We start from the raw sequence: 23,624 nt of genomic DNA on the forward strand, positions 1-23,624 counted from the left end.
TAACGCGGATCTTAACTGTTCTCCTTTATTTTAAACTGTCGAATGACCACGGCGTGGAAAATATTCACGCCCCCGATTCATATGTATCCCGCCCATATTTTTATTTTCATGAATCTCAGTAGTAATTATCTTCCAAAAGCTTTTGATGCTGCGTTTTAGCAAGGCTCCTTGCAACCTGTGCGCATAGGGCCGCTGTTTACACATGGTGTGAAAGTAAACGTGCATACAGCGGAACGCTTTCTCAGTGCAGACTGTCTCTGTGTATGCTTTCTCAGTGTTTATTTTGCTTCTGAATGTTTTGTCGCATTCATTTCATTCTTCTATAAAGCATTGAGCCGATGCTTCTTTGACACGAGAGTTATTCCCCGAATATTCGTCCAGTTTGTTTGTTCACGCTCAAAGCCGCCGGCCTCGACTTAATCATTTCGTTTGCGGCGGCAGGAGCGGCGATACTCATCACGAACGGTGGCAGCCCAGCGCAACTGCTTGGAGACTGTTGCACATTGTAGTTTCCAGGGCGCGTTACCATGATAGTTTTTTTCCACATTTACATCGAGTGGTGCCGAGAGTGGCAGGCATTCTTCTGTTTGACTACCGCCAAGCGCGCTTGCTGGCGTCGCCGCCGCCGAGCCAGGGATAGGAAACTTTCATATAGACCATTCTCCATCACATACATACGTTAGCGCCAGTTCTTCCTATTGCGAGAGGAGGTAAGCCTACAAGACCGTCGTACCGTTGTCATGACCACAGTAACCAGCAGAAAACAAACTTCATACCAAAACTAGATTTGAACCGCCGCCACCGAAAAACGCAGTTCCGTGCCGCTGTCATTCAGGCTTGGCCAGGGCCGCAGTCTTACTGCGTGTCGTGCGTGGGCTGGATTTATTCACTTTTAGGCTACAGATTACCTCCAGTCGCCAGGTGTTCGAAAATAGTCGAAACCGAAACTAACCGGAGGTTCCTACCCCTGACCGAGTCATTCAGCTTTTTATGGGTGCAGGTCCGCCCAATGAAAAAAATTCTTGGAAGCCTTTTCACTGTCTTCATGAAAGGCGGAATGCCGTCAACACTACGTGAGAGTATACGTACAGGCGCGGCCATAAGTAAACGGAGCACGCTATTGCGTTCGAAGTGCAATCACGCCTTCTCCATTGGTAATCAAGAAGCGTTGTTTGTATACAAGAAAGCCCACCAACCTCCTCTACCAGTATGCGCGTACCACTGCTGGAAATTTTAATCAGGTGACGCGTGAAAAATATTCGAAGGCAGTTGCGTGCTCCGTTTACTTTTCTCCGCGCCTGTACATTTTACTTCTTATTCATGTTTTCATTTTAGTTGTCGATTTTCATTAGCTCTCTTACGCTCCTATCATTTTATCATTGCAGACGTTCCTATCATATTACCCTTCTCTTTCAGGCCTCTTTCTTGTACCGGTTGAGTATTCCTGCCTTGTTACCGCCCCTCTCTACCAGCCTGTGTGTGTGCTTGCGCACTTAAAATTGCATCCTTTGTCTCCCTCATGCCGTGTTTCCTTCCTCTGACACCACCTCCTTTCTTGGGAGTTACTGTGTCTGCATTCTAGATGATTGTACTCGTGGCGTACAAATCGCGGGTATACATAAGAAATCGACTAAAAAAACGATTGTAAGCGCGGAAGTGAAAAGCTGTCGTTCATCCAGCCTTGGCGAAAATTGATTTGGAATAGCTTTAGCACAGCCTTGTGGTTCTCTTAGTGCACTCAGAGGCACGTATCTTACAATGTCACCTGCTTGCTTTAACGCTTTAATCTACATAAATGGAAATTTTCTGAGTACACAAAGTGGATGTGCTGGTGGACATGGCGAACACTATACTTAGTAACTGGAAGTAGAGTCAAATATGTAGGAAGACAAGTACGTTTCTATTGTGACGTCATGAATCGATTTACGCACGCGAATAGTAGGGAAGTGATCTGATTATTTATTTCCTGGTTGCTTTATTTTTCGCGCATCAGAACGACTGGAGCAGTAACTCCAGAAATGCACATAGATAGCAGCAGCCTCTAAACGTCCAGGAAGGTTATATGAATAAACCCTCGCAGCTAATAGTCGCCTTCACCGTCAGGGCACAGGTCGTGGCTGTGGGCTGGAACAATCACACCGCAAGCGTCGGCAAAGTGGTCAATGCAATCTTGCGGAACGTTGTCCTTTACTTCATGTCGAGCCCACAGTGAGCAATCTGCAAATAGAGGGAAGATGCAATAACACATTGTGTGCTTCTACGTGAGACTTGTTATTAACAGAACAACTCCAATGCGTATAGCCTCTGCATTTTTGCGCATTCCATCCTTGCCTGCGTTTTCTCCCACTGCATCCTTAGTGCAAATCAGGACCTCTATTTTGAACCTCGTCTCCGCACTGTAATGTGTTGTGCGAACGCTCTGTACTGTCAAACGTGGAGTGAAACATGCACAAGACTAAGAAAACATGAAAAAGAAAACCAGAAGACTATATATATGACAAAAAAAACTACCACTTACACATAGAGTTTTATTTCGATCATGCGAAGGTAACTGTGCGGAATAGCTAATGTATCTTGCTTGTGTTCTTGAAATAATACAGATTTGTGTTTTTGCGTTGCCGTTTTCGCAATACTGTTACACTGTTTCACGTAATACACAGCACGTCAACGTAAGCCTTACTTTGCGCACGTGCCCAAAAATCTCGAAAAGAGCTATTGTCACAGTAAACACGCACCAAATTCTCTTAATTCCCGAGTTTGTGACTTTGGAAAGGAGCAAGAAAATATTTCTCGGTGCTCACTACTCTGCCTCGTAGCCAGCCGCATATGTTAAATTGATTTGTAATTGAGGCTGTGTCGTCTCCAAATATTTCTTCAGGCTTAGGAAAAACAGCACATTTCGTCATGAACTAAGCAGTGAAGAGGTGATTGTCCCGGTATGTTCTTCGCTGTTCGCAGTTGGCGTTCAAAACAGCGAAAAATGTATACTATCCTGGCAACCTGCACTTAGAAACTGAAATTCTAGCACAGGATAAGGTCTGGAGTTATTTCTGCCTTCACACTATAGCCGTCAGTCGGCAAAAATGCCGTTATCTGAATGTTTGAAGCTTTCACCCACTCACCTCTACCCTCATAAAGGTACATCTACCCTCCCACCAACCTGCGACATCCAGAAGGCCTCCAGCCAGCAACCATCATCCACCTCCACATAGAGCCACCCTCAAGACAGTCATGAGGGAGCGCCGTGCACACCGATTACGAAATCATCTTCATGACGCAAGGGGAATGTGATTCGTGTAAAAGCAAAAATGGTGAAACGCAATGTAAAACCAACACATCTCAGGCAGGTTTATTGCATCAGATGGTTTGATCCTCCGTTACATTTTTTCCTGCCTCCAACCTTTCCTCCCAATTCCAGCTCAATGAACACGTGAGCTTTATGGAGAGCGTGACAGATTTTTTATAAGCTTGTCTGTTTTGACGAACGATATTTTTATCTTCTTTACGCACTCTTCAAGAAAACTGTTGAAAGATATGTTCTGGACCGCAGTCTCTGGTCGGTATATTTTGTGGACATTAAGCGCAATAACTTACGATTTCCTTCGCCTTGCAGCTCCGCGTCCGCCACGACGCAGTTCTCATAGTCCGTGTAGTAGATAATAGCCTCCCTCGGTGTGGGATCTGAAATGTTCCAAAATGGTGCAAAATTTTGGCTCAACCGTCCAAGTGGCTGCTATGCATTATTTTGAAAAAGGAACTTTAAGCTAAGCTTAATTGTTTTTCTTAATAAATAGTCTGCGCAACAAACGACAAACGCACCCACTTTTCAAATCTCAGTGAGTTAGGACTAGCCTTTCTTATAGAAAATTAGTTGTTCACAGCAAAAATCAGCAGAGACTCGGTATTTAGCCTTGAAGCAAGAATGAGACTTCATGGAGTAAAAAGATTTTCAACGTAACTTAAAAAAAAAAACTTAAATATGGCTCCAGTTACTCAGAAACAGCCATTTCAGTATAACTCGGGGACTCCACTTAAAACTGTTGTTGCCGCTGCAGCTGTCCACCGAAAAAATTAAAATCTTTGAGCGTCTGAAGCTCCAATATGTGGCAGGTTTCTTCATGATCTAAGCTATTCATTAAATACGAATTCATAAGTGCACCTATACCACTAAAAAGCTTTCACAGTCCCTTTTCTTTCACGCATCAAAAACCTATTAAGAAAGATATGCGCTCGTGGAAGGGTTGTCAGCCCTTCAAACTTGCAGTGAACTAAGATAAGGGAAGCATGAGTCTCTGGCGCCGAAAATTGACTGTGAATGTGGGTTGCTAAAGTAAAAAGTGAATGCCAATTCGTAATAAACCAAACTGTGTGTGGTAGCCGGCAACCATCGTGTTGTATGACGGCGTCGGCATTTCGTCTAAGTTAAATGAACGATCTCCTTTGCTGACGCAGTGTTTCACAGCTGCCGGCAATAGTCACTATGGTCGCAATTAGCACTGGAGAAAATTCTCAAAAGCCACATTCAGGCGATTACATTATGAAGCTGAAGATGATTGCAAATGCAGCGCCACCGATTATTCCAGAGGAATGATAGTCAGCGTGCAATAATGAGGCGGTGTGACGTGAACTCTTCACCTAAATATAGCTTCTTACATTAGCTAAGCTGTACGTTGTTGAAGTTCAGAATGGCGCAAAAGACACACACACAGGAAAAAGGGGGATGACACAAAGAGCGCCTACTACCAACTGAGTTTATTGCGGAAACACCCTCTTTTATACGGCAAGACATATCAAACACGAACCGGATGCAGAAAAAACACATATTCATGGTTTGAATTCACATTTCAAAACACCATCGGCAGAAAAGAAAAAGCCACAAGCACAAAAAACAGAATCTAGAACTACACGTGACCGTCTAAGAAACCCAGCTCCTGGCGACAGAGTTTGATCGATGAAGTGCTAATGCACGTGGACCCAGCTTTCTGTATATGATATGCTTCTATAATCTCTCTTTCAAATCGCTCCCTGCCTCTGCCGATAAACGTTGCCTGTTCCAGCATCGGTCCGCAATCTCTGCATTCCCTACAGTGATCCGGCAGGTTGCCCTATCATTGTTTTTAATTGTTCTTCTGTGCTCGCTAGCTCTCTCGTTGAAACACCGGCCAGTCTGGCCAATGTAGGCGGATCCACAGCTGAGCGGTATGCGATATACGACTTCGGACCTGCAATCAGTGAAACGTATCTGATGTTTGATAGCGCATCTTCGGGGTCATCTGTTCATCATGGAGCAAATTTTTGCAAGCTTGCATGGTGCTGAAAAAACACATTTACACCATATCGACCCCCTACCTTCTTGATATTGTGCGCTATCTTATGCATGTACGGTATTACCACCATTCAGCACCATGCAAGCTACAAAAATTTGCTCCATGATGAACAGACGACCCCGAAGATGCGCTATCAAACATCAGATACGGTTGACTGATTGCAGGTCCGAAGTCGTATATCGCATACCGCTCAGCTGTGGATCCGCCTACATTGGCCAGACTGGCCGGTGTTTCAACGAGAGAGCTAGCGAGATCAGAAGAACAATTAAAAACAATGACAGGGGCAACCTGCCGGATCACTGTAGGGAATGCAGAGATTGCGGACCGATGCTGTAACAGGCAACGTTTATCGGCAGAGGCAGGGAGCGATTTGAAAGAGAGATTATAGAAGCATATCATATACAGAAAGCTTGGTCCACGTGCATCAGCACTTCATCGATCAAACTCTGCCGCCAGGAGCTGGGTTTCTTAGACGGTCACGTGTAGTTCTAAATTCTGTTTTTTGTTCTTGTGGCTTTTTCTTTTCTGCCTATGGTGTTTTGAAATGTGAATTCAAACCATGAATATGTGTTTTTTCTGCTTCCGGTTCGTGGTTGATATGTCTTGCCGTATAAAAGAGGGTGTTTCCGCAATAAACTCAGTTGGTAGTAGGCGCTCTTTGTGTCATCCCCTTTTTTCCTGCGTGTGTGTCTTTTGCGCCATTCTGAACTTCAATCATGAACCAACTAGCCCCAAAGCAAGTTCTTCTGTACGTTGTGTCGTGGCTGTACAGGGCACCGTGTAGGCTCTTGGTGTTGACGCGTGCTGGCTACGGTACTACATGCCAGACTATCACCTGGTTAGTATTAGATAGCTAGGCATATATATCAACAGTTTGCGTGTAAGCATTGCAGCGACATAATTTTATTCATAGTCCGGCGATAAACTAAAAGGTTTTCATTGTATATTGAAACGATATTAGGGGCCACGCAACCGTTTATTAAAAGAACGTAGAAGGCCGTAGCTTTAGGAGACAGGAAAGGGGACGTTAGGTTTTTTAACACTTCCAGTCGAAAGTATCGTATGGCAAATGCAAGGAGGAAGCTGAGGTAAGAACAACACGTAGTTAGGTTGGTGTATGGGGTTTAACGTCCCAAAGCGACTCAGGCTATGAGAGACGCGTACACATAACTAGGAGAACAGATAACCATTTGTACCGTAGTAGAGGCATGAGCGGAAGTTAGTGAATTTACACTTTAGAATTTCAGAGAAGCAGCTTCACTGGAATAGATGGCGGACGGGTCCTGCATGATTGTGCTCAACGGCAACCACTCTGATCGTATTTTGTTCCAGAGAGGAAGTAAATTCACTACTCATTCAAACGAAAACAGGTGCTCGCCGTTACACAGATGACGGAAGCGAACAGTCATGGAAAGGAAGGAGAATAGGGGATGGTTTTTCCAATTTTAAGTGTTAATTGAACGTTAATGTGCAAATATTTTATCACTTAAATATTACTGATAAGAAAGCAGAAAAAAGAGCATGCAGCCGGTTGGATCAGATCCCGCGACGTGCGAATTTCACGTCCGGTGCTCTACCAACTAAGCTACGGCGAACGGCAGTCTAATCTTCTGCTTTCAGAGGTACTTATGTGTAGTGTAACCGAACCTTGGGGGTGTTCCCCACCGCCACGTAGGAACATGGTCGAACGTTCGGGCGCGATCTGTGCAAGGACCCTCTTATGCTGCCTAAGGCACCAAGACTGCCAGGTTCCACGCACTCCTTGCAATATTAAGCAGACAAGTGAATGGAAAAGACGTGCTAATGACATAAAAAGCGGAAGCAGGCCGCCACCAAACCAAAGGAGCATGTGGGTGTTTTTTTTCAATTTGAGCTGTTAATTGTTGCGAGAGTACAGTGAAATTGTTTTATCGCTGGTTACTAATGGGGCTCAGCGCTTTTCTGATCTCGGCCATCAGTCAGCGCGAAAAAAGTTTTCACACTCTGTAAAAGGAAGAGGCCTACCTTACTATCATGATGAACTGCGCGAAAAAAAACAAGAACAGAGACAGAAAACACCTACACACATAGAGCTCAGATCTCTATGTGCGCGCTCTGTGCGCTCTATGTGGGTACGTGCTTTCTGTATCGGTCCAGAAAACCCTACCTTACTAACCAGCTGCACTTACCAACATCGGATGTAACAATCACCGCGCCAGCCTCATTTCCAGCCTTGATATGGAACGTAAACACCTCCCTGCAGAAATGTGCGCGAAGTTTTAGTGTCTGGAAACAATGGCGCTTCTAGAAACGTTCTTTATAATGCAAAGCATGCTACATATCCAATTTTGAAAGGGAAAGGTCTACTAGTCGCTACATAGGACAAGGAAATGAGTGGAATATGCATGCTACGAACGCTACAACGAAATAAAAACGCAGAAATGTGTTATTTTGTGCTGTTACTTTCATCATAAAAAACAAAACCTGCCGTGGGTGTAGCCTACAAGTTTTAAACACTAAACAGTAATTTGCGCTGGCACGAAAGGGCTGGTTTTCTGCTCATATTAATGACATTAATTTGCGAGCTGTACAGCGCCGTATTCGGTGCTGAATTTATCCCTGTGTTACGGATGCATCTTCGCGCTTAAGCAGTCTGTACTTAGCTCATGTTAGGATAGCTCAAATTAGGTTAATTTTCACTACAATGGTGTACTGGTTGGGTTTACTGTAGTCGGCAAATAATCGTTTGTCAATAAACGACAAATGCGTCATTTACAGCACCCTGCGTAGTCAAAGTGCGTACTGCCTGTCGAAACTTCCACGTGTTTTTTGTTTGGAGGAGCAATATTCGTGGCAGCATGTTTGTCACATGTTGAGGGGAATCCCCCAAGATGGAGTAGATTTGTAATAAAAGAGTAATTACAGAGTGGAATCCACCCAACCTAAGCGTACGGCATCAAAGCAAAGCTACGCAGCTTTGTCAGAAACTTAGCAGCAGAAGAAAAATTAATCATCGCCCGGGTTTAGAACCTCTGACACCGCTTCACCGTGGTACTCGCGGGGCTTATTAACCCCATCGTGCATCATTCATTGGCTTCGTATTGAACAGAAAATTCATTACCCAGCTGTCGGCAAAAAGTATTTGTAGGTAGCCGTCTTTGATTCTACGTCAATATTTATTCTCGTCGCTGACAGGCACTCGAAGACGGTGTCGTTGTCCGAATCCGAAATGGCAACTGCGTTCTCGAACTTGGTCGTTATCTGCAATGCATAGCACATTTCAGTTTATTTTTACACGCTCTGTGGTGCACAGGATTGACCACTAAAGCCTTTTGCTCAGAAAGTTGTTACGGTGTGCCGGAAGTTGCAAGCCAAATAGCAAGAATGATCACACATCTACCTTTAAATTTACATTTAAAAGTTTACAGGTTGCATGCTGCTTCAGAGAGTGTGCAAGCCGGAGGGAGGAGGAATAAGAAGAAAGGCCGGGAGGTTAACCGGAAGAATAATCGGTTTGCTACCCTACACGGGGGGAAGGGGATGAGGGGATTAAAAAAAATGAAAGAGAATTCTTTGTTGAGAGTTTAAGAGAACATGCCGTGCAAAATCCAAGGCGTTATGATTTGGATAGCAATGACCACAATGAGGCGGAAGATCAGGAAGAAGGAAGATCGCCAGCGTCTACTGCATACAGCTCATGAAACGTGCTTGTAAGCGGAGCGGAGGCTGTTTAGTTCAATATACACTGTGTTTAAAATTATTCAATTCACATTTTTGTTTTACAAGTAGAGAATGACACATCTATGCAGGTTCCAGGTTGGTTATATGGCATGCCGGACATTATTTACCTGATATCGTGCACCAAAAATAAGAGCAAATGACTACAACAAACTGTTCAACTATTGTTTTCCTGTTTTAGGGCGCAAAATAATATCGAGAAATTCAAGGCCTTGAACATCGATGGCGAACTAGGTTTATTAAAATTTCTATTCAGCGTCGTGCTTCCAGATATAGGGCCCAGAAAATGCTAGTTTCCCCACTTGTGAAGCTTGCTTTCGTGTATTGTGCATTTTGATAAAAGGGCGTCGCTGTTCCTGGCATATTCGCGAGAATCGCATATAAAATATGAACGTCCAAATACAGGTCAGGTGCATCTGTATTTTAATAGGTGGACGCCCATTTTATCAATGTGCGAGATGGGAAAGCCAACACGAAGATCCGTTAAGTTAAAAAGCTTTTTAGTGCGAAACCATTACTGGACGAGGGGAAACCGGCTCGCCGGTTTGTGTGATGCATGACCTGGAATGCGATCTTGGCAAAACAATAAATAAAAACAACAGATAATGTTACTACAGTGGAATAAGCTGAAAGCACGGATTTGTGCTACGTGGAAGCCAACGATGACCGGGCACTGCAGCTGGATGGAGCAGCTCGATATTGATGAAAATGACGTCCTGTAATGCGCAGCGCGAGAGTGTGGTACAGTTTAACCCGAGGCGTTTTCGGCAGCGGTGGTAGCCTGTTGGCGTCTCTTTAAGTGTCTGTAAGTATAGTGTATGTACAGGTGCGTCTTCGAAGCGCAGGTCGGAGGTCGTTGATCGAAGACGCGTCACGGCAGGCACACACCCAGAGTCACTCCGGAACCAGCACAGCACTTCGTTCACCTCTTCGTCGCACCGCGTGAACGGATGCCGGTCGTTGCCATTACATGTACTACATTATTGGAAAGCCCGTGTTCCATGTCTGCAGCGCTATGCTCAGACTCTTCCGACTCATGGTCTCTCGATCTTAGGCAGGCGACCGCATGCAGCCTGTGTCCTGCCACTAAAACTCTTTACGTACTGTAAATAATTCACAACCATAGGCTTAAAATTTACCTTTTCAACAAAGTTTTCGAATATTTTGTGCGGGATTCGCCTTTTGAATGAATGAGGCGTGATAACTTTTTCCGGCCTTTAGCGATGGCAGCCTCGGTTTAGTCCACCTTTATGTCGTACAGATAGTTTCACGTTTCATGTTTTCCGGGACACTACACACCCGATGAAGCCTGAATTATAGAAGGTCACTTGAATTCAAGTTTATTCCAGCCTCATAATGTATTCTTATGTTTCTGCTCGATATTTCTTTTGGGGATTCATGGATTAGGTGTATTTGGCTGCTCGTTTCGTATTTGTTGGATTTTTCCTTGAGTTCCCTTTCTCACAGTAGAGGAAACTGCTGCACACGGACTTAATTTGCACGCTCCTAATGCCACTCGTGTACTGCTTTATGTATATTGGTTTACAGCGACATGACGTACCCAGGAGGGTACGTAAAATTCCCGTCTCGCATGTAGAAAAAAACATTTTTTTCTAGAAGATTTACACTGCGGCCGTAGCGGTTATAACATGACTTTAGAGAAAGGGGTATATTTGCGTCAAACGGTAAACTGCCACCTCTGTTATGCTCTTCAATACATGGAGCATTGTTTCTTCCGTCGTAAAGATGCAATACCCTTCTGGGAAATCATGCAAAGAACATTGTAATAAGCGCTTCATTTGATGGCATGCTAAAAAAAGTAGCGAAGATAGCCTACCGGTCTCGCACAGCTGCCTTTGAAGATCATCTGTTCGCGTCCCTGCGGGTTCGACTCCCAGTCGCTCATATTTACGGGATTTCTTTTCTATGCTTATTTTCATGCAGAAATACCTTGGTAATACAGGATTTTTCTATGCTCTGATCCTCCGCATTTGCGCTTTTGCATTATAAAAAATAAACTGAATATTGCGCCGACTGATATTCAAACCCTTGGCGGCGCGAACAGGTATCATTCGTTGGCCATTTCACGCGAGCTGTACGCATCGCCGTAGCCGGTCATCGCTGTTAAGGCTGAACTCCATGTACGTGAAAACTCACGCGAACGCGAAGGCAACGGCTGCAAGCGACAAGCGACGCCGTCGCGCGAAGCGAAATGCCGGTGTCGCTTGTCGTGTCGCTCGGATCTGCACGCTCTGAAAATTCCGCTCGTCTCCCGGAAGTTTGTTACGCGATTAGCCAATAGGAGCTAACCCGGCAGCGTCATAATTTCGCGCGCTTTCTCGAAAGTGCCGCATTTTGCGTTGGCAAGTTTTTTCGAGTGCCCCACCAGCACTACCATGGCACACGCCCACTCCCAAGGCTTCATTAAGGGGCTCATTGACGCCGTGGAGTGCGAGCGGCTCCTTTGGGATTTGCAGCAAAAAAAATAAAAGGCGCGCAACTTTTCAGAAGGGGAAAAACGCGGGAGAAAATCGCGCGAAGAAAACCGCCAGAACCATAACTCCACAACCAAGTACCAAAAGTTTACGTAAGCGTTCAGTTAAACAGTTTGATTCCATGACAAAGCTGTAAACACATTTTATTTCGCAGTTTTCTGCCGAACATTTTAATCCTTGCAACTAATGGGACTCTTGTTATAGGCGCTAATAGCTTTCCGGTGTATCATGCCAGCAACACTGATCGTCGTCTTCATTTCGCGTTCGCGTGTGTTTCGCGTTGTCCCAACGCATAGAGTTTGGCCGGTGGGCTACAGAGCGAACGCCGGCCGTCGTCGCCGCGCAGCTCGTCGCGTCGCTTACTTTTTCGCGTACATGGAGCTCGGTTTTTAAACTTCACCACACTCTCGCTCTGTGCATTGCACATCGTAATCTGCATCGCCTAATATTAATATTAATGTAATATTAGCGCTTTGAGTTAGGTGGCGGTAGTGACAGAGATATACGCACTGCAGGTGTTGGCGTGGAGAACGTTGTAGCAGAAACACGGCACTAGAGCACTACGCGTTGGCCCTGACAAGATTGCTGCAGAAAAGTGGCACTGCGGCAAAGGACGCCGGCGTACATTGCGTAAATTGGCATTGATGATGAAAGAGTTGAGGACGTGCATAACTGGCTACCTGGGTCAGTGGACGCTTCACTCGCACTTTCCGTGCGTGGCGGTTATGTCCACCTGCAAATAACTGTGTTTCGCACATTATTTTGTGCCCACCAAATGTAAACTACCGGCTTTTTTTGCACTTTGGATACCTCGAAGCAGGATACTGATTCGCATTAATCAAAATATATGCTCGCCTTCAAATTTGATGGCCCCTCAATTCTGCTGCAAACACAGAGACCTTAAGTGGGAATAGAATGTTAAGTTATTTTAGTTATTGGTGTAACGTCGCTATTAGCATAAAATCAGACTTCATAGAAGGCATCGTAGTATATTACAGGCCTTTTAATTGCAAATCTGTGTTGAATAATTTGAATCACTCGATATAACGGTACACACTAAGAGAACATAAAAAACCCTACATCGTCATGCAGATATTGTAAAACCACTGTGAAAAATTTTGATCATTTTCATTTCCTAGAGGACCCCGAAAACTTCAGCACTAGTAGCCCGTGCGTGGATCGCACCACTGAGTCAAAAACAGAGCACAAATTTTTCTACAATAATCAGAAATATAGTATGAGTGGCAGCTTGGACATGTGGATGGTCGACTTGGAAATGAACAGCTCAGATGATTTAAGCGCTTGTCTCATATGTCCCTGCATTCTGTGCTGTTCACTTCCAGCTTAGGATGAGACGGGAGTTTTTACTCGTGCTGACAACACATATCACAAGGGCGCTTTTGCATTTTCCCGGCTTTGATGTGGGACTGCTACAACCAATGCCCGTATTTAGATTTTATGTCAGAATCGAAACCATCCCAATCAGCCACAGCGACCACAGCTCATAGGTCAAAAAGCCGGAAGCGATCTGGCGGCTGAAATGCAGGGAAAACATATGTATGTGTGAACATAAGATGGAAAGTGGGGTAGTTGGAAGCCGTTCGTGATGGAAATACCGGGGCGCAAACTAAACGAGCCAGAAAGAAAAAGAAGAGGATATGCGCAATTCTCGCAACTGGTTTCCTGGGAAAAAGCCCGCCCAAAAGAACCAGAATCCAATCAATTCTGGAGCACAAAATAAAAAACAAAAACAAAGATCTCCGGACATATCCTATTTATTTATTTTTTTGCGAAATCAAGGCGCGCTCACACAATTACCAGACGAGGCGGTGTAGAATGCTTCCATCTCCTCCCTCGTGACTTGACGCGGGTGACGAAACAAAACTTGTGTTCCCTGAAATAAAGGTCGGCACTTCCTGCATTCCCGGCAGTGCTGAGCTATTTCAGAGGAACCATCCTTCTTATACTCTCTAAGGCGGATGTTAAGACATCGTCCGGTCTGCAAGATCAAACACAGAATAAAGTTCGCGCAGTGCCAGTCTGATGTGGCCTACAAAATTCCCTTCTTGTGTGGACTACGAGCACGCCATGTGACCTCTTGGAATCGACGAGGCGCTGTTCTAACCCCTTGGTATATATATTTCAGTATCCTCTGGATAAGACACCAAATTGACGTAGCGTCGTCGCATCCACTTACAACGTTATCCTCAAGAGAAATGTTCATCACATTCATTGCTGCCAGATGACAACGCCCAGCCATATTAGAGTCACTCACAATCACAATTTACTATTATCTAATATTCGCACTGCAACGCTCAGTGACTTTCGCGATGACTAGAATATGGAACCTTCTGCCGAAGGACATAAAAATTGTGACATTTTTTCTTGTGTTTGGGAAGTACCTTCGTTGTTTTAGAAAGGCCTTAGTCCGTTTGTTCTTCAATTTGGGTGATGTGCATAAGAATTTCTTGTACTTTTACTTCCGTTGCTCATGTGGTGATAGCGTATTAATTTGTTTCATAGTCTCCCTGTATTCTTATCTTCTGTGCATGAATATGTTTAGTTCCTACTATTAGCATTTATATTCTTTTAGTTTGATACAGGAATAGTCTTTGTCTTTTTTTACACTGCCCACGTGCTTGCTGTTTGCTGGGCTGTTTGAACTGCGGATGCTTACAGAAGCGGCGCAGCTATACATAATCGGTGCTTAACACCTGCAGCTAGCTCATGCCGTGTGATGCAGATTCGGTTGCATCAAAGAAATCGCATCCGCACGATTCCCTTGCAACGCCACTGTCATCGAAACAGTGAACCAACGAAGACGCACGCACCAATCTTCGGGTCGACTACTTGCATGTGTCTCTGGTCGTGAGCCTACGGGAATGCGCGTTGGACACTTTGTGAGACTTTTTCTTTGTCGTGGCCTTATTAGAGTACTGTACTGAGATCTTTGCGCATTTTATTTTCTAACACCTCAAACTAAAGCCTCGGCATGTACCCTTATGAGTTAATTGCTACTATTTGTTTCGTCTCCCTATCGAAAGGCTCTGAAGAAACTTTTGTACCGTCACAGCAGATCTTTGTGTAGTATTTTGAGGCCTCATTACAGTAGGCCAGCACAGAAATGGTAGTTAATGATATTGTAGCCGGAATCAAGAAGGAAAGGGCATGGGCAAGGCCCGTAATGCAAAGGCAAGATGACCGGTGGTCGTTGATGATGTTGGATGATTCTTAAAGAAAGCAAGTGTGGCGAGCGGCGACAAGATGTAATTTGAGCGGTTGAGATCAAGAAGCTTGCGGGCATGAGATGGTCGAAGCTGGCATGGCACAAGACGAATCGGGATGTTATGAGACAAGCCTTTGTGCTGCTGAGAGCGAAGTTTTGCTCATATGGTGCATAATTTATATCAGTGCAATTTCCGTCATAAAAATAAAGGGTATATTATCTCGCTCCACAGCCCTTGTGAATGTTTATGCTCTCCATGTAGCGTGCATCTACAATGAATTGTTTCGTTTGTTCTTCATTTCTCAACCAGATATCAGCCTTGTAAAAATTGAAATTTGGCAAAGCGGATGTCAGTATCGTCTTTTTGAGTTTTAGAGACCAGAAGATTTCTTGCTATAGACTAAAGAAAAATCCGCCAGAGTGCAGGCAAACTTCATCTCCTTCAGCATCAGAGGTCGTAGCGCGAACGATTGATTCACATAAGTTTGTTGGAAAGGCGATGATGGATGCCGACAATAGTTTAAAAGACCGTTGCGAGAAGTCATAAATGGTCCTTGAAGGCGTTACATGGGGCCTGAGAGAAATGCCGAAAGTTGGAAAAATTGCGTTTTTTTTTCTCGTATGCGTCAGTCTCATGCAGGCATTCAGCTCTGAACGCAGAGCGCAACGGCGAATGGCTGCTTGTGTACTGCTGCTGTCACATCATTTGGGTCACGGGCGCTACGGCTGCACTTTCCTGCAGTGCCACCCTATCCCCTTTTCTGCATGACGGCATCATTTTCTGAAGGAGGAGAGGAACCACTGCATGCTACGACGTTCCAGCCTACAAACTCTGGCAAAGACGGTCTGTCTTCGAAGACGGTCTTGTTCGAAGGCATTGATTCATTCTGTTCAATGAGTGCGGTGATCTGTAAGAGGCCACCCTGCTTTCCCGGTTTTAAGCTGTAGGTATTGCTCATGCGAACTGCACTACAAGACAAGGAGGAATAAATTTCTAATACCTGAGAATAAATCAGAGATCATACCTTAAAGCTGTCTATCGGATCGCGATGCATCTTCAGTGGACCCCTCGGCGGACCCAGCTTCCCGATGGCTAGGCCTGCCAGACAGATCGCGGTCACAGAGACAGCCTCAAGCGCTACCATTGCCGCACTGGGCGAGCTCAGAATGTTCCGAGAACCGCAAAGCCGCCTCTTGTCGAATACGCGGCTACAGCCGCTCTCAGTGCCACTGGAACACACACACACAAAAAAAAATCGTTCAGATTCTCGAGGTTTATTCTACTTCCGTTTTTATGCAGATGCTTCATTTCGGGCTCGTCTATTTCTTCATCCTTTTAGTTAGGCACACACTAAACATGTGACTGCTTGTGATTAACGTGAAGTATAGCCGCCTTCGAAATATTGCAATATAGAAGCACGACATGTGACTGAGGGCAAATTTCGCAGCACGATTTCCTTTTTCAATTTTTTGCTGCTGACCACTTGGCGTTTGTACGTTGTAAAAACCAATGAGTACCCTACCATATTTTCCAGGAAGAGAATACTGCCACCTACAGTTACAGTGAAACGAAAAACAAATCTGATTCACCAGGTGCATTTTTCTCTCCTTTCCAAGCAGGAGTTTCATTTCGGGCTCCTGTATTTGTTCAAAATTTTGCAAAGCCATCATCATCATCATCATTAGCCTGACTACGCCCACTGCAGGAGAAAGGTGCCTCTCCAATGCCTCTCCACCCATGCCTCTCCAATTAACTCTCCACCCGTTTTCTAAACGTGACTGATACTTATTAAAGTTATGCGTCGACCCTTTGGGAAGATTGGAGTATAAAACCACAACAGGCTACTCAAGGTCGCGTACACTGGCAGAGAACGCCAAAACGCAGCTGGCTTTTTCAATTTTTCGGTGTTGTGTTCTTGGTGCAGCTACGCTGCACCAAGCACTTAATTAGTAACCTACCTTGTTCCCCTCACCCTGCCGTCTGGTTTCTCGTGAAAAAGGGAGGCTGGAACAAACGTGTTCTGCCGGATGGTCTCCCAATCAAAAAGGACGCCAAATATAACCAAAAATTGGTGTCGTGCGCCAAATGTTTTCGGTTACATGCATTCTTGCGTGTAGTCTGCCGCGCGACAGAAACTTGTATAGTAGGATCCATTGTGCGTGAATGAAGCCTGTCGTAGGTTTTGTCGCCGCTTTTGACGGCACACTTTAAGCAAGAATACATAAATGTGGGATTAAAAAGGGCTTAAGTTGTCCTCTAGCGCACACCCTACTTTAAAGGGTGTGCAGTAGACAGCTTACTGCCTTTCTTAAAGGGTGTGCACTAGAGGACAGCTTCACTCCCTTTTAACTCCTTTCTGCATAGAGTGTAGGTACAAGATCATTCTTTTCGCTGCCAGTCATTCGAAGTTGGCCTGGTTGTCGAAGTGTGATTTCGCAACTATGGAGTAAAAGTTGTGCTACATTACCCAAGGCAAATTTTCCTCATTTTGACTGGGACGTCACTAACTGGCCTTTCCTCCTTCAGCCACTGCACTCGTTTATTTTGCTTTATGCAGCTGACTTCGTTTTCCTCAGTTGTTCAGCATTGTGATTAGCATTCAAGTTTCTGTCCCCTATGTGAGTACCGGTAACATTGAACTGTTTTATACTTTTTCCCTTGAGCATTAAAGGCAACCTGCCATTAATTACTTTCCAATGTTTGCCAAATGCATTCCTGTCGATATTTATTCTCACGGGTATTTAACACTCGTCGTCCGGTTTTCCGGTCACTACCTTCACTGAGTTGTGTATACCCTCACTACTTCCACCGATTCGCTTCCTATTGTGAAGTGCTGCTCCATTCTGTCCCTTTTGTATATTACTTTAGTTAATCTGTACTTGTATTAATGTTTATACCAAACGCTCTGTATTGCCAGTCTAGGCCATTGAATTTCGTTTTGACGACATCGCGTGCGCGCTCCTTCGCCACCTGGTGACGTCACCTAAACGTCACGTTGTGACGTCACGCCGTTACGTCATTCGCTTCATATTAAGCGTTGACCTATCACCCCCATGTTCCCAATTGCATCATTACAATTTTGGCGATTAGTGCACTCACTGAACGTGTAATTCCTTTTTATTCATTCCACAATCGATGATTGGTGAATGATTGGTTGGTCTACACTCAATTATTTAATCGATCTGTGTAATCAGTCTAATTAATCATTGATCGCAAATTATATGCTTAATCGCTCCCACTGCGTTCGTCTTTTGATTAATCCGTAATTACTTGATTGATTGGATTTCGACGAACTCCAATTACTTTCTCGTTTCACCTCAGTACTCATTTTGGGTTTTCACATTTTGGCGCCACGCAGTGGATTCCCCACACTGCCGGTTTTTAAAATGTGGCGATATGCTTTGGCCTAGCTCCGCCCAGTTTTTGGACATTTTCGGCTCTAATTTATTACGTAATGATCCTATCGGCATTTTTGCGACATCATCCTCACATTTCCCTCTTTTGATTACATCCATTCGTTTGACGCTACCTCTTCTGAGAACCTCACAACTGCTGCGGACAACTTCTGTTGACATGAACCCGCCAAAATAGCCTACAAATGCATTCGCATTAATAAAAATTATATCAGGTGTGATTATGCACCACGCAGCCATCTATGAGAAGAAAACTGTTTGCAAAGTTTGAAAGGTTCCCTGAAAAGGATGTTTACGGTTGGTTGAAAAATGATTGCACTATGTAGAGTACTGGCCAGCAAGAGTTCATGCCGCGTGCCACAAATAAAAAGCGAGCCGATAATTTGGAAGAGATTTTTAGTGTTTGCGCTACAGCGCCTACGCGTTGACAGCAGGGTGTCGAGCCGAAATTTTTTCGGATTAGGTTCAGGTTCGGGTTCACGCCTTTCGGGTTCAGTTCAGGGTTCGGCTCCGGAGGGACATTCCGTTCCGGTTTGAACCGCTCCGGGTCGCGTCGAACCGGTTCAAGCGGGTTCAAACGGGTTCAGACTATAAAAAAATCTCAACGTAGGTTTTTATTGAACCTTCTTTTGCTGTTTACCTTGCTTTGTGATATCAGCATATAAAACAGCACTGAAAATTTACTCAATGCGAGATGTTTTACTGTTCACGCCAAAAAGATTTAAATTTACGCAAGAGCCGCGAAATCAAATGAACTTAGATTTGTGTACACCGGCTATGTATACTAGACTCTGTCTGATGAGATACATAAAAAAAGCTGATGAAATTTTCATCTACAAACCTTTCAGCTTCAGCAGTTAGGCGAGTAATAGATCTCTCTTGAAGCTCGTGTCAAACGGGAATTTCCATGGCGCAAAGTGCTTACGCGGGCGCCGTCAGGACCGCTGCATGCGCCCACTATGAGCGTAGGTTGCCTTGTATTTGCAGGTCTATACAGCTAATACATCTTTCTGTCACCCTAAGACCGGCTTGCCAGTCACCCTTCCTCTCCCCCCCCCCCGCGCACACACTCTGGCAGCATACCTGCAGCATGCATCTAAATATTTAAAATATTTGAATTGCATAACCTGCTCTACATCGCCTTTGTGACTGGTGTTATATATCTCGATCACCTATAGCTCAGTTTCTTCAAAAACACAGCTGCTCATGGCTTCCCTCTACTAAAGTGCAAAATTAAGATTTTGGCCTATGCTGTTGTCGTCGCCATCTCTTGCTCTGATGAAAAGAATATGATAAAAAAGCAGGCTTGCATTGGTTGGAAGCACTTCGTGCCTGTACGGAAACAATATTGCGACGTCTTCGATGCGATGTTTCGTTGTGACAATGTTGCAATTGGTGCATTGCGAGAGGAGGACTGTAAATTCGTTAAATAGAATTTTTGTGACTTTTCTGGGGCGCTTTCGAAGGGAGCCCATGCGTGGACAGAATTTCATGCTACCTTGATACAATCTGGTGAGTTTTTCGTGCAGTTGTTGTCCACTAACCTGTTCCATAATTTTAATTTTTCGAAACCGAAAACCACCCCTTCCTGGTAGCTGTGCTTATTATGTGACTAAATCTGTCTTTTATGTACATAGTCGTGAGAGAATTTTGTGCTGACACATTCTATTTTCTAAGTTTTCGCTTTTCCTTAGAATACCTGTACGGTTTCTCCAGAAGGCAGCTGACAAAGATTCTGATCGGTCATTAATTCCTCTACGTGCAGCCTTACCTAGCCTTTCTTGACGGCCTTGTTTTAAGGCAAGTTCAGAGAATGTACATTCAATAGGCCCCAAAAACCTTTCTTGTACTTCAAACGTTCACCATACGTGTTAGGACATGCCATCAAGCCAAGGGGATGTTTGTGCCGTGATCAGTGAATTGCTACATCTGCAAGCAACGAGGAACTATTAAACAACGAAATTATTTGTTTTTGCTATGTTCGTTTGAGACACAGCTCTCTTCAGCAGTCTCTTAACAAGGACATTGAGGCCATGCCTTACACTACAAGATTTGTGCCACTAATGAAGGACACCGGAATTCCGTGTGAACTTCTGTTGTTAATAAGACTGCTTAGCGTGTGAAAAGCTGTATAACTGATAAACACGCACAATCGCCACTTTCAGCGAAGTCACTGTTCAGATAACAGTTCATTTTAGGTCAGAACGTATATGCTGCGAAAGTTCAACCTCGTGACTGATCGCCCTTTCTTGAGGTGCGCGCCTTCAGGAATTTTTACGTGTGGGCATAGGGAGGCATTGATAGTGGCATGACGCCGTATGCCGAGGTCGCGGAATTCGACCCAGTCAAGTAAGGCAAGACGAGGTCAGGGAAGTTCCTGATATTCCATGCGGAAACAATAAAAAGAATCTTCGAAGATGGCCGTGTAGCCTTAGGCATCAGTAAACGAAGCTTCATTGTTGCGCCAGCCGCCACTGGCTCGATTCCCAATCAGGGTTAGAGTATTGTAGTTGATGGGTCACTAAGGGTTGCTTGGCAAGTGAAGCCTGGGTCACAAAAAACCCCGTCGGTTGCAGCGCCAGCCATAGCAGGGCATGTGTAGCATCGCTTAACTACTGCATCACGGCGCCAGGAGTTCTTTGAGAAACCCGAGAGATCTATTAATATAGAGTAGAGAATGACCAATTCTGCAGATATGGGTAATAACTCATTAATCTATGTGGGGAATGGCCAGTCCTGCATATATAGGCAATAATCCATTAAGAAATCAGGCCATACCCCTAAAAAGGAGCTTCACGAATTTTTTATACTTACCTTATTTATCTCTCTTCTATCAGGGCCTTATTTAAGAAAACTATCCATGGATTTTAATCTCTCAGTCTCTAAAGGTTAAAACTCTTCTTGTGTGCCAATCAGCGATCTGTAATTGCTTTGTATCACCTATCTGCTATCTAAAGTTCATTTTTCAGCGGGTATTTGACTCCGACCCATCCTCTCTGCGGCCTTTGAATGTTGAGCATCGAGCAGCTACCAGCCTGTCACAGTATTTCGACAGTAACCTCTTCGGGGCCAGGAGAACTATGCTCAGACACTCTAAGGATGCGTACACCTTGAATGTGTATGTAAATATTTTAGGGGTCTCCAACAACATGTTTGGTGCTTTATTTGCACAGAGAGCAGCAAAAAAGTCTGAAGGTGTTTATAAACTGTTCGTAAGCTAGTTTTAAGTAGGTAAGTGATAATACAACCTGCTGCATGGAAACGGCTGTCAGGCTCAACAAGGCGGGGTACGTTTTGTATTTCGATAGTTTAACTAGAAAATGAATATCAGAGAGATAGCTGATTTTTCTGCTTTGGAAGCTCCTGAAAGAACCTGTACTTGTGAAACAGCTGAATTTACCGAAGCCATTCTCAACCACAACCATACATGCCACGGGCGAAGTTATGCATACGATCCGCACGTCTAAAGAAAAGTATCGCTGACGTGTTCGCCACGTATGCGGACGTGCGAAATAAGACCAGGGACGCCATCCTCCCTTACGTCGTCTTTGCGTGCAACACTGTTGTGCTGGAGAACACCAAATGACACCGTTAAGGCTCGTCCACGACAGGGAACCAATCACCAGGCTCGACACCATGCTCCCAAACATCACCGACAAAAAAAATTAACATCCACGTGGCTCCCTATCTTCGGCGTGCAGAAGAAACCCGACGAATTGCCCGCTACGGATCAAGGACCAAGAGCCCACCGACACCCGACCCTAGTCTATGCCAACGCCACACGTAATACATGACCGGTGAGGATGTGCCGGTGTGGATGCTTATGCACCGCCGCGGACTCAGTGAAAAGCTTTTGCGCCATTTCAGCCCATAAAAGATTCTTCGTCCAGTCAGATAACTTGATTACGAGGTTGTCCCGGATGTAGTTGCAGCATCTCAGCGTCGCCGTTCACGCCCAGAAGTTGTGCACTTTGTGCGCCTGAAGGCTTATTTTGGACGCTAATTGACCCTTTGTGTACGCTTTCTTAGTGTTTATCTTTCTTTATAATGTTTCTTTTGCATTCATTTCTTTTTTCTATAAAGCATTGAGCCCGTGCTTCTTTGATACGAGAGTGATGTCCCGAATATTTGTCCAGCGTGTTTGTTCACGCTGAAAGCCGCCGGCCTCGACTTAATCACTTTTTTTTTTTTGTGACGGGATGTGTGGCGATACTCATCATGAACAGTGGGAGCCCAGCGCAACTGCTTGGAGACCATTGCACATTGTAGCTTCTGGGGCGCCTTATCATAATAGCTTTTTGCGACTTTTAAATCGAGTGCTGCCTAGAGTTGAAGGTATTCTTCTGTTTGACGACCGCCAAGCGCGCTTGCTGGTGTCGCCGCCGCCGAGCCAGGGGAAGGAAATTTCCATATATACCATTGTCCATGAAATACGTACGTTAGCGCCAATTCTTCAAATTGCGGGAGGAGGGAAGCCAACAAGAGTGTTGTACCGTTGTCATGACCAGCAGAAAACAAACTTTATACCAAAACTAGATTTCAACCGCCGCCACCGAAAAACGCAGTTCCGTGTCACTGTCATTCAGACAACTCGGCCACGGCCACAGTCTTACTGCGTGTCTTGCGTGGGCAGGAATTATTCAGTTTTAGGCTACAGTTTACCTCCAGTCGCCAGGTGCTCGAAAGTAGTGAAACCGAAACTAACCGGAGGTTCCTACCCCTAGCCGAGTCATTCAGATTTTTGTGGGTGCAGGTCCGCTCGATGAAAAAAAATTTTTGGAAGCCCTTTTCACTGTCGTCATGAGAGGCGGAATGCCGTCACCACTGAGTGAGAGTATACGTACATTTTACTTCTTGTTCATCTTTTCGTTTTATTTATTGATTTTCCGTTTGCTTGCTTACGCTCATATCATTTTATCATTGCCGACATTCCTACCATTTTACCCTGTCAGGTAACTAAAATGGGACTCTTCCTTGGGATGGTTCAGTATCCCTGCCTGGTTGAACGCCCCTCTCGATCGGCCTCTGTGTGTTTTTGCGCACTAAAAATTGCATCGTTTTTTTCCCTTATGCCGTGTTTCCTTCTTCTAATGCCACCTGCTTTCTTGGGGGTTACTTTGTCTGCATGCTAGATCATTGCACTCGTGGCGTGCAAATCGCGCGGATACAATAGAAATCAACTTGAAAAATCGAATTTAATTGCGGAAATGAAAAGCTGTCATGCATTAAGCCATGGTGAAAAATTAACATGGAATAGCTATAGCCCAGCCTTGCACTTCCCTTAGTGCACCCAGAAGCACCTATCTTACAACCTCTCCTCAGCTGTTTTAACCTACATGACTTTATGCTAAACGCGAATTTTCAGAGTAAACAACGTGGATGTGCTGGTGAACATCATTTTAAATGCCCAGCTGGCGAGCGCTGTACTTAATGATTCGAAGGAGA

The 23,624-nt window shown here is 44.7% G+C and overlaps 1 protein-coding gene across 1 annotated transcript; it reads right to left on the reverse strand.

The window, feature by feature from the left end:
- Positions 1–2,080: 2,080 nt before the first annotated feature.
- LOC149360594 (uncharacterized) lies at positions 2,081–15,910 on the reverse strand. The gene is made up of 5 exons (XM_089569340.1): positions 15,786–15,910; positions 8,428–8,562; positions 7,496–7,563; positions 3,595–3,681; positions 2,081–2,217 (listed from the first exon to the last, which is right to left on the reverse strand). The coding sequence occupies exons 1-5, from the start codon at positions 15,908–15,910 to the stop codon at positions 2,081–2,083; spliced, it is 552 nt and encodes a 183-aa protein (XP_089425466.1).
- Between the last annotated feature and the right edge of the window lie 7,714 nt (positions 15,911–23,624).

This window comes from Amblyomma mixtum, chromosome 2, assembly GCF_055824585.1.
Source record: "Amblyomma mixtum isolate Tamu chromosome 2, ASM5582458v1, whole genome shotgun sequence".
Classification (NCBI taxonomy): domain Eukaryota; kingdom Metazoa; phylum Arthropoda; class Arachnida; order Ixodida; family Ixodidae; genus Amblyomma; species Amblyomma mixtum.

Excerpts from the sequence above, each read along its gene's own strand:
- LOC149360594 (XM_089569340.1), bottom strand. The coding sequence starts at position 15,910 with ATGGTAGCGCTTGAGGCTGTCTCTGTGACCGCGATCTGTCTGGCAGGC. Across the intron at positions 7,564-8,427 it reads TACTTTTTGCCGACAGCTGG|GGAGGTGTTTACGTTCCATA; the intron begins GTAATGAATTTT and ends ACATTTCTGCAG. Across the intron at positions 3,682-7,495 it reads GATTGTTACATCCGATGTTG|ATCCCACACCGAGGGAGGCT; the intron begins GTAAGTGCAGCT and ends GGAACATTTCAG.